At 38.9% G+C, this 12460-nt stretch overlaps 1 protein-coding gene across 1 annotated transcript; it reads right to left on the bottom strand.

Moving 5' to 3' along the window:
• Positions 1–7885: 7885 nt before the first annotated feature.
• Positions 7886–9816, bottom strand: LOC124270879. The gene is made up of 2 exons (XM_046705941.1): positions 8789–9816; positions 7886–8394 (listed from the first exon to the last, which is right to left on the bottom strand). Exons 1-2 carry the CDS (start codon positions 8958–8960, stop codon positions 8150–8152), a joined length of 417 nt encoding a protein of 138 aa, XP_046561897.1. The 5' UTR covers positions 8961–9816; the 3' UTR covers positions 7886–8149.
• Between the last annotated feature and the right edge of the window lie 2644 nt (positions 9817–12460).

The following is a 12460-nucleotide window of genomic DNA, read 5'->3' as shown; positions in this document are numbered from 1 at the left end:
ACATGTCTTCAGCAATACGATTCCTATTGATTTATATCCAGAAATCACCTCAGAGCCATGCTGTGTTTGAGGGATCTTCCCAAATGTCAAAAATGAGTTATGGGGTATATTTCTATAAATTCTTCAGTTTGGAACAATAAATCTATGTCTGTTTATGAAAACCTGGCTCTTAAAAACTGGTGGTCCGATTTTGTCAAAGGTTTGAATGTGTATGTGAAGATAACTCGTGTGTTTGCTGTCCAATTGCTCTCATCACAAAGGGCAAAACAAGTTTACTATAGAAGAAATTCAAGTTGGCAACATTTATAAAAATGTATCTTCACACATGTTGTAGGCTTATGTTCAAAGTAAGGCAGCGTGGCGCTTATAGTTTTTTTAATTTGTGTCACCAACTGTAGCACGTAAAGATACTGAAGAAGAGATACTGTTCAAACGGAGATCTAGTGGTGTTGTATGGGTGACCGTGTTTGGCAGCTTGACTCCTGAGAGTTTCTAGCACTTCAGTCCTGCCCCACAACGAGCACATGTGATACATGTGGTCTCACCCATAGGCCTCCACTGCTGGTCAGAAAATCGATAAACTAAGCCCCGGTTTACTATCCAGTCCAACTACTATATAATAAGTGAAGGTTCATCACAGAAGTACGGCAATATGATCCAAATCCGCACAATTACGTACACATCAATCAATATATCATATTTTAAAGGTCTCACAAGTATCAAAAGCTTTTGTCCATATCTTCGATGTGTGTAGGATATACGCGTGCCTTCCTTGGGGATGCATTTGTTGGTTTTTTATTAAATCACCAAACACCTAGTAGCTGTGCTTTAAGTATGCACAACTATACAAAGTACACACCTGGTGTTTTTTAGGCTAGCAATGTTCCAATTGGGTACGGTATCTATGGTGTTATTGCAACACGTACACAATATTTGTGACTTGTGAGTCACAATCAAAACACTTTTCTAAACATTATGCTGTTTTTAGGAAAACATTTTACCTAAGCATCAGGTGTGTACTTTCACGTCAGTTTAGGTGGTCAGCGCTTGGCTTCTATAGTATATATATACTATTCTAAAAAAGAAACGCATAACCCAGAAATCTGTTGCGAAAATGTAGTATTTTCAAACATGTATAACTCGTCCACAAAAAGACATTAAGAAATGAATTTTTACATAAGTTTAGAAGAAGCTAATGTCTATACAAGCAAGTGGATAATTTCATATAACGGAGACGTTGAGCGCGATGGTGACGACGTAGAACGGTCTCCTGGCTCTCAGTCCAATCTCTCTCAGCCTTTTCTGTACAGTTTGACCGGATATCCTCCAAAGTCCAGGCACCCTGGCTGCTGTGCTCTCACACGTTGCAGTACGATCACGCCAATGTAGTACCCGGACGTACCGATCTTGGCTGACTGACTGAGTTTGGTTTTACGCCGCTTTCAGCAATATTCCAGCAACATCACGGCGGGGCACACCAGAAATGTGCTTCACACATTGTACCCATGTGGGTATTCGAACCCGGGTCTTCGGCGTGACGAGCCAACGCTTTAACCATCAGGCTACCCCACCGCCCCTACCGATCTTGGGCTGCATTGGTGACTCTAGGTCTGCCTGTAATTTGTTATACCTGTTTGAGTGTAACGAGCTACAAGTAGTCATATCGTGCTCCATATCTCCAACGTGCATTCTTTCAATGGCGATGTTCCGTGTCGCAGCGTCAAGACTAGGCGTAGTGATTTGACCTTGAAACTCCTTCAAAACATCTTATCTAAATTCACACATTTTCAGGTAACGTCGACATTTCACTTGTGCAATTGTGTAAAATCATGTTATCAACACTTTTGTTACATATTTTGACGATTGTTTGAACAAAATAGGTAATAGATTTTTAAAAAATACAAAACGCCTATGCGTTTCTTTTTTGGTATAGTGTATATACATGAATTAGAAATTTGCCGAAACAACTTTCTCAATAATTTCTGGCAATACTATATATTGGTATGAATCGTGTAGGCACATTTTTAGCAAGACACACGAGGTTGCCGAAAAAATAGAACTAGCACACTTTCTTAAAGTAATGTGTCATAAGTCTTTATACCATTTGAGTAATGATACATTCACTTAGCCCTGGATTTTGATATCAGGTTATACTGTCAATAACATGACGTATAAAGTAATGTAAGTCCCATATTTAAACTCAACGCATAAGGTGTATGACAGATAAACCTTCCCAAATTCATTTCCTTATGGTTTTGCAATCCTGTCATTTGCATCACTTTCAAACCGTATTAAACCAACTTAGGTATAACCATGTCTATTACTTTCAGCTCTGTAAAAAACTATAAATCTATGATGCATTTATTCCGTTATGTTCAAGCACCATTATGAATGCATGGAAGTACTTCATGTTAAGCCACTATAACTTTCCATCGTTATGTCGCCTATGGGCAAACAATTCCAAGGCTTACTTCAAGCCTGAAATAATATTTGGAAATGCACAATTTCATACAGTCACATATAGCAGCATGTAATATTTCTGAGTCATTTTCACTGCACTTTCTTACATAAAGCCCTTTGTTATGTTAATTTCGTATTATGATCTATCTGTATGGGATATATTTAGCCAGATATACAATATTCGTCCTCAAGGAAGTGCGTTGGAAACGCATCATGTCTACATAGAGACATAATTCCGTTTTTAGTTCATTCTCTTCCCATAGAGGTTACATGTCATATCTTCCTACCATTTATTAGGAATATATAACAAGTAACCTCTGTGGGAAGAGAATGTTGTTAAAGTACTGTCGGAAATAGAAAAAAGACATGTTTCTTCGCACTTATATCTACCATTTATGTAGTGAATATGTGAAAGTGTGAAATATTTGTTAAACTAGGTTCGGCCTAACTACAGTCTCGGTGGTAGGGACATGGGAAACGTAGAAAAAGGACTTGACTGAGGAGAGATTAGTGGAAATGAGCAAAGTCAAAGTACAAAGCTACTTACTGGTACAGACCATGACTTTATGCAAATTAGTGTGCCATGATATTGTATCACAAAGAACACCTTTTAAATGCCCACTCTGAAATTAGACTTATCTTCATCATAAACGATAGCTGACGTAAACAATAATAACTTTAATACTGAACCTATTAAGGATGTAGCTGTCATGGAGTCTCACTATCATTCTAAACAGAAAGAGGTAGGAGGGGTCGTCTCAAACGGTGCGTCAGGACGGATGTCACAGACGGTGGTTGGGGTCGATCTGGGGGATAGAGATATCAACTGAGATAAGATAATCCTTTAGGGGAAAAAAACTGGGGAAGCAAGGAAGCAAGCAGCATGTCATAACAATTTACAAATAATATCCAGTCCTGTCGATCATCGGGTGGTCATGCCACCTATATATCTGGCGACATTTAATAACGATGGCTCATTTAAGCTTTTCCATGGGTATCATACTCTTGTCTTAACATAAACTTTATGAAAGAAAGACACGTAAGATGTTCATCAAAAGATGAGATATATTCAACACACATGAGAAAGCATAAAATATCTTTGACATGACCCCTTGAGCCCGTAGGCAGCACATGCATTTCATGCCAGGTGAGTCGACGGTCCGTCGTCATACCTGGCTGAGCGACCTAATTGCCATCTGTTGTCTGATCTATCGTTTTCAGCAGCGTTAAGTTTTGCCTGATTTTTGCGAGTAAACATGCTTTTCTGGATATAATATTACGCATCCCTCTGAACGTCCAGTTAGGCCGATGTGGGTTATTTCGACATATGCTATTTGCAGTTGTGTTGTATACAGAGTAACAGCCTAAAAACAGGTTAATTTTCTATTTCCTACAGTACTTAAGTTCTGCTTGCCACTTTCATTTCCGTTTATTTTCTCAATATCAGGTCTGTTCTTGCTGAACTTAACGCGGGTGTAAGAACTGTTATGTATATTTTTCTGCCAACACGCGTTACCTTGTCTATTTCATAGCAATTCATATGTAAGCAGAAGTGTACAGTATCCAGTACTTTTGTTTGCCATTACATATTATCATTGAAGATATTTAATCGCTCTGTATAAGGCATGGTGCGGAGTAAACCACATGTTGTACCAATGATGTTTAAATTCCACCCAACTATTTGGAAGGATTCATATAGTGATTATAGTCCTCTACAACATGAGTAGATAAAAAAAACATATTACGTGCCCTCTTCAACATGAAAACATCGATGTATATATGTTTCTGTCCGTCCGTGCATCCACCCACCCATACATACACCCATCTATACATCCACGTATCTATTAATACATGAGCCTTCTCGCCTGGTTTCATTTTGATCCAGCAATAATGGCACTCTTGTCTGCGGCCATGTCGTCCTCGTGCATCCATCGAAAGGCTTTCTGTATATCCTCAACAGCACTGCACAATTATGGACTGAAACAACGTAAATACTCCTAGGCACAAAGTAGAGCAATAGCATCAAAATCTGATAATATGATACACCTGGCCTTATCACCCACACTGCATATCTCGGCCTTGATGAACAACAGTGCGTGTCACCGTCCATTAGATCATGTGGTTATTATTCATACAGTTGGTCTATGAACATGTAGGTACTGTTTCAACAGTGGGGTAAACCTTGTTTGTTTTTATGAAACTTATACAATCAGTGGCTAATTCCATTCCAACTAGATGTTTTGTAGGGGGGCAGGAGAGAACTATCACTTGAAAAATGTTAGAGTCGCATCATAAATAATGTTAAAGCATTGGTTTTGAATGCTACCCTCCATGCATACAACTGTGGGTAAGCAGATAATAGTTTACAGGTCCCGCAAATGTTGCCATCCTTTTCATTATTTACACACGGTCATTTCAAGTTTGGCCATTAGTCGAACGGAAGCTCAATGATAATATATGACATGCATGTTTGGTATTCATGCAATCACAGCATAATTCTGCCTCGCGCCTCCATTTGGTAAATTCTATAGTACAGTATTCTGTTCCATTCAGGTAGGGCCGGAGGGGGCTTTATCCTTAACCGAGGAAGAATATCGTGTTCTTGGCATCCCTCTCATGGGGGATCTGTGTGATGATTATAGTGCCGCGTCAAGATTATGTATAGCCATTGAAGGCCTGGGGTGGTTGGGAAGACCAGTGATTAAAGCGTTAGGTCGTCACGCCGACGTTTGGGCTTCGTTTCCCGATATGTGTGCAACACCCCCGTGATATTGCAGGAATATTGCTAGAAAGTGGTATGAAACCATACTCGCTCATTCAGAACTCTCATGAATATATAACATACACAACTATTTATCAAAGTGTACTTAATATATTTGACCTACTTAACCGACTGGCTTTTGTTAAATTCACTTTAGTTAAGCACATGAAATGTCCTTACGTGCAATCCTTTGTTTCAGGATGTGGATGAGGACGAAGACGACTTGGCAGACCTTCAGCTTACTCAGCATAACGATACCCATTCAACATTCGAACAGTAATGCATAGAAATCATAAACATACCCTGAGTAACTTATAACTAGAGCGAGTGAATGACATACTGACTGAGTGAGCTAACCAACATGGTGGGCTTTTAGCAGAATAGCAGCAATAATGCCTTGTGGGACACCAGAAATTGGCGACATTGTACTCGTAGTTGATTCAAACACATGGGTAAAAGTGGTGAGCGAACACTTGAACCTCTATTCTACCATACTATGCCAATACAAGCTAGACAAAATCTCAATGTTCGAACAAGTTCAACCAGTCGTGGTGACAGGAAGGTTTCATGAATAAAGAACGGACTAATATGAGACACGATCTCATGTACACCGCAACCCACGTGTGCCGATCAATAACACGGGCACAACATATTTACCTAAAGAATGGTTCTGCTCATGCCACTGCTCAAATGGCTGCAAGATACCACACTTGTCACTGCCTTGGCCAATTGTGTTCAGAAATGGGGCTGATTAGGGATGGTGACATTTAAGCTAAATACTTCAAATATAACGCCAATAATTACAGTACGGTCACCAAGTTATGTTATATGTGCAAAGTGTGCAAGATGGAACGGTTGTGAAGTTTCTTGTTCACTAATCAGTATTATAGCTCTGCTTTTATCTCAATGTAGTTGAAACAACATTCTAGGTCTCATGTTCACTGGGAAACCACAGCACGTCATTACCGATAATCACCCAACCATTACATTTTTGCGACAGGGAAGATAGTGAAGGACATAACAATTGAATACATAATATGTGTGTACGCTGTCGGTCATAATTATGGTCATATTTGTATCGCTCAGGGGAAAAGTAGTATTTAATTTGTATTAATGTTACTTCAAAACAGTAGTAGGAGTTAGGTGTGTGTTTTGGTTTCAAGTCACTGCATAGAACAATGTATTCTTGTATGTTTTCCATTAGGCTGACCTCACAACGGAGATTACAAGCTTGGGCACTGGCCATGGTGAACGCTGAAAAGACCCAAAGTATTCTCGTACAGCGAGAAAGGGTTTTAGCCACTGCTCTGAGGGCCACGACCAAACCTTCCTTTGATTTTTTGGCAAAGGTAGAAGTTGAATTTTCAAATGAAGACGTGGGGTCGGAACTTGCTGCAGATTTTGGGGGTCCAAGACGAGAGATTTTTGGGTACGTGACAATAAATGCAGTACTGTTGTTTGATCGAATCACTTTCCTTCCTGATTTTCAGCAAATACTGGCTTTTGTTTTATTTAGAAGGAAATAGGAAACATATACACGTATGTACTTAGTAGGTTTAGGTTGTTTATGAAGTAAATGTTTGATCAAAAGACAATTACCAGTTTCATCAATTTCGCTCAAAATGCACTAGGAAATATATAGTGAGGGAAAATATACGGGAACACCACTTTAGCGCAGTGCACAATGCGATACGAAGGCTGGCGAAAAAAAACCTGGAACAGAATAACGGAACACTTTTATTAGTTCCATTATTTGCTGTGCATGGTATACTATACAAAACTAGCAGGTTATATTTTGTTTTCATGTGAAACTACAGGAATATATACTGATAGGTTGCATTAAAAGTAAGTGGTTTATGTGGGAATAACATTTCGAAAGAAATCACACCACACAAAAGTATGATGATAATTAATAACGTGACCACGGAAAACACAGAGAAGGAGTGAGTGAGTGAATATTATGGTTTTACCCGCTTTGAGCAATATTCAAGCAATATCATCGAGAGGGACTCCATACATGAACTTCACATGTTGTGCCCATGCGGGGAATGGAACATTCAGCGTGACGAGTGGACGTTTTAACCACTAGGCTACCCAACCGCCACCCAGCAGGTTGGGGACGGGGGGTATTTTCGAACTAGTATTGCCATACGGAATCGGTTGTGAAAAAAGAGGTACTGTTTTGAAACAAATAAATGCTCCAACAAACTATTGTTAGCACATTTAATGATAAAGGAAGTAACAGTTATGCGGTAGCTGCAACATGTTGCACAAACGCTGCTGTGGGTGCTGACCCTTCCCCCATTGACGTCATTGACAAACCTCTCTCAATGAAAGTGATGTCAAGAGACCAGATGATATTGACTCATCGACTGATTAAAAACAGGGTTTTACCCCATGTTAGTGACATTGACTGCAAATATGCGCATTTCAAAATTTGACAACCTACCTCTTTGACGATGCTAGTATAGTCACAGAAACTACAAATATGTATTAGACCTGATTACCTACTCCATATAGGTAATATACTTATACATGTATACACGTACTTGTATATGCATACGGTTAAAGATATTTACCGATGAATGATATATTATGTATATATAATATTTGCAGGGAACTTATGAAGAACATTCGTGACCCATGCTGTGAAGGGGAAGCAGGACATATGGCTTTTAGCCACAACGTAAACGCCCTTGACGCTTCTAGTTATCTGCAAGCTGGAATATTGGTGGGATGGAGCCTTCTGCATGGGGTCCCTGGGATCCCATGTATGGGAAGGACAAGTTATGCCCTTATGGTTGGTAGGGATCATTGGGACATAAACCTGGATGAGCATATCTCTTACTTCGTTACTTTGTAGCGGGGGTATAATGAAAGAAACAAGTGAACGTGTCTGACCGACCGCATCCGTTTAGGACAAGCGTGCTATGCAAGGAAACAAAACCCACTGCGCTTGATAGCATAAACCATGTTTGATGCCAGAACATCAGGGTCGTACCCACGCATTAGTTCGAGGACTAGGCCACAGGTGTGGGCAACCGGTAACGGTGGTGGTTGTCGTTTAGGGACAAACTCGATTGAGAGTTTTTTGTCAAATCCCATGGGCGGGATCCTGCTACTGCCTGTCCAAAACTGTAGAACATCAACTATGCTTATTTCCAAATCTCCTCCTGTGGAAGAAAACATAAAATTAGTGTAACGAAATAACATCAATGTTATGTTGAAGTAATGCTAATCATTGTTCACAATTTACCATACAGTATTACAAAATGGATCACTTGCCCCTAGGAACAATGAGTTCTCCCTTTGTCTGTTAATGATGCAGCAGCTATAAAGTTTGGTTTATACCTTTTATAACATTTCCTGCACCATCGAACATGCTCTTTCTTAGAGTACTTCAAGTATGTTCATACTACGTTCGCTCACCTGTTTGTTGATCAAGGCCACAACATTCAGCACTATAATAACGCTTTGCAATGGTATTATGGTGGACACTTAAAGGCTATATCCTACATTTAACCATCAGTAACACATATCATGGCTTGTGATGTTAGTTCAACTTACTATCACAAGCACGAAGGAAGTCTTCCCATGCAAAGATGGTATCATTTTCTGCAAGTCTTTGGTTGGAGCCTCTTGGTGACAGCTCCACCCTGTACAGATACTTCCGCTGCCTGAGGGTGAGTGGGCCATCAGCCTCCACAGACAGAGGCTCAAATGTATTGGGTGCAGACATTACTACGTCCCATAATCCCAGTACATTGAGCCCCGATGTGAATTGATGTATCTATGCATGCACCCTAAAACATACAAATCTATCATAACAAAATCTGTAACATCAGTACCAGAGAGTGGTACTCGTGTGTTGAACTCAGTTAGGGGAACCCATCACTTGTCAAATTGCACAAGTTTCACATCAAGTTTTTGACGCCGGTGGCATGACCATGTTTGTGTAGACTATGTAAGTTCCTACCTGTAATAAATATAGGTCTTCACGAGACTTCTTAGTATTTCATTCAACTGCAAGATGTCCAGGGATGTTGTGGGTTTGCAGTAGCCAAGGTCTATCAGGTGCTTTTGAGCTCCTCAGTAGTTTCACAGGTTCGTATCTGCTCAAGTAATGAAACATTTACGTTACCCTTTGTCATTTAACATTTCTGAAATTAAAATTGAAGTTACTCTGAATCCAAGGCCTTCGGAAACCTTTCAAAATGTCTGTGGTATACAAGTGGAGCACATTTTATAACTGACTCTTATTTGACCATCACCATGTCCATGCAGCATACCTTTAATCGAGCAGTATATAGGCCATTAGCCCCCACACAGGTGGTCAGATACATGAGAAAGGTTCAATCTATGTATATGTTTCTTGTACCTATAGTAGCATAATCTACTCATACACTATAACGCACCGAGTATTAAATTTGTGTGTTTTGAAATCAGTAACTGTTGCATTTGTGAAAGGAGTTACAAAATGTGTGCAATGTCATCTAATTTGGCAGATAAAAGAACAGATATGGTTTCATACATGTCATTCTTTCTATGGTTTACAGCAACAACATTTCCACTCTATTCAGTTATTAATCACCTTGTGAAGCATCTGTCATATGGACACAGCTTACTATTTGTTACGAGGGAGGAGTGCAAAGTAAGGGACAACCAGGTGTTCGAGAACGGATGGAGACGGCACAGCACAGGTTAATGAATAAATAACTTTGTCTGTGAACGTGCTTCTCGAACACCTGGCTGTCCCTTTCTCTGCACTCCTCCCTCGTAACAAACAGTGAACTGTGTCAATATTTTAATGATAGTTTGTTAAACAACTTTTATATTTTTACGACAAAAATTCTGCAAAAACCTCACCGAGTGGGTATGATGTTTTGATTATGATCAGCGTTTCATTGAATATGTTACGTTTATTAGTTTTCGAGTTAGATTGCAATTCATCGGTCCGCTTTTGAGCCAAACGGACTGTAGTGCCAAATGTGTTTGATGGTTTTATCCTGAGCATATCTCTTGAAGTTTACATGCTAGGTTCACCAAACTTCACACACATGTTAATCACTACCCATTGATGTGCCTTTTGCTATTTTAAAGTATTTGCAGAATTTTGTTTTTTGCTGTTTCCATGGAAACACGACTTAGTGCCAAATGTGTTTGATGGTTTTGTCCTGAGCATATCTCTTACAGTTTACATGCTAGGTTCACCAAACTTCACACACATGTTAATCACTACCCATTGATGTGCCTTTTGCTATTTTAAAGTATTTGCAGAATTTTGTTTTTTGCTGTTTCCATGGAAACACCACTTAGTGTCAAATGTGTTTGATGGTTTTATCCGGAGCATATCTCTTACAGTTTACATGCTAGGTTCACCAAACTTCACACACATGTTAATCATTACCCATTGATGTGCCTTTTGCTATTTTAAAATATTTGCAGAATTTTGTTTTTTGCTGTTTCCATGGAAACACGACTTAGTGCCAAATGTGTTTGATGGTTTTATCCGGAGCATATCTCTTACAGTTTACATGCTAGGTTCACCAAACTTCACACACATGTTAATCATTACCCATTGATGTGCCTTTTGCTATTTTAAAGTATTTGCAGAATTTTGTTTTTTGCTGTTTCCATGGAAACACGACTTAGTGCCAAATGTGTTTGATGGTTTTGTCCGGAGCATATCTATTAAAGTTTACATACTAGGTTCACCAAACTTCACACACATGTTAATCATTACCCATTGATGTGCCTTTTGCTATTTTAAAGTATATGCAGAATTTTGTTTTTTGCTGTTTCCATGGAAACACGACTTATTGCCAAATGTGTTTGATGGTTTTGTCCGGAGCATATCTATTAAGGTTTACATGCTAGGTTCACCAAACTTCACACACGTTAATCATCACCCATTGATGTGCCTTTTGCTATTTTAAAGTATTTGCAGAATTTTGTTTTTTGCTGTTTCCATGGAAACACGACTTAGTGCCAAATGTGTTTGATGGTTTTGTCCTGAGCATATCTCTTACAGTTTACATGCTAGGTTCACCAAACTTCACACACATGTTAATCATTACCCATTGATGTGCCTTTTGCTATATTAAAGTTTTTGCAGAATTTTGTTTAGTTGTTGTTTCCATGGAAACATGACTTAGTGCAAAATGTGTTTGACAGTTACCTGGCCACAGCATATGATCGAAACTATACATGCTAGGTTCACTAAACTTAGTACACAAGTTAATCATGACCCACAGATATGCCATGTGCTAAAAAATAACAATCTTCATCTACGTCCACTTCCTTGTGTGCAACAAGTTCAATTGTATGTCACTTCTACACTTGTTTGCATATGAATTGCGGAAATGTTTTTTATTTCATTCAATTGTTTGTGTGGATTATTCTTGATAATTTACAGACCTCTTTCACAGTTGGGATGTTGCTGAACAGCTTTTGCCATGAACTAAAGCAAATGAAACTTCACTGTATTACAATTTGCGATGAGGGGAAGGGGTTCTTCTGGTAAATGTATCATTTTGTGGTCTCGCTATTCATATGATATTTGAATGTCTTGCGTGACATTTGCAATGCAGCCGTGGACTATGGCAATGGTGAAGATATGGAAAATGATAGACTTGTAATGGGAAGTAAACGATATGTACAAAGGTACAGTTTGAATTTTTGCCTTGTGGGAGCTGGTGATGTGCACATTCTATTTCCAATTTTGATAATACGTCTCAACAGTTAAGTGGTGCTAGAGGTGTTTGGTGCTTTGAATAGGATTCAAGTTAATGGTGTTGATATTACCACGTTTCTAATGTATTGTGATGGTTTTCCGCCTATTCGTGAGAAATGTATCAGCTTAGGCTGAACCGTTTGTAACATGGAAAACTTTAGAATTTAAGTTTTCATGTGGGTAATGGTTAATCTGAAAACGCTAACTTTATAACACTTAACTTATAAATTCGGAATAAACACTGATAAGAATGTGTTCGCAGGATTAAAGCTTATACCCTAGTAAACATGATGTGTAGTGTGTGCTGCAATAGAAAAGTCTTGCCACAACGTTACAAAACAATTAGGTGTGGATCATTATATTGTTTTTCACGCTGATGATGTTTTGTTTAGTATTTTTAATAATTATAGATAATTTATTACAGCGTCAAGTAGCAACTGTATTGAAAAAATGAATATGTACTTTACGAGCACCTGCAGGTTATTTATTTCATTCAATACATGGTA

This window comes from Haliotis rubra, unplaced genomic scaffold, assembly GCF_003918875.1.
Source record: "Haliotis rubra isolate DU_JTF1 unplaced genomic scaffold, ASM391887v1 Scf1554, whole genome shotgun sequence".
NCBI lineage: Eukaryota > Metazoa > Mollusca > Gastropoda > Lepetellida > Haliotidae > Haliotis > Haliotis rubra.
Note: the sequence above shows the minus strand (reverse complement) of the source record. Positions and strands in the feature narration are given on the sequence as shown.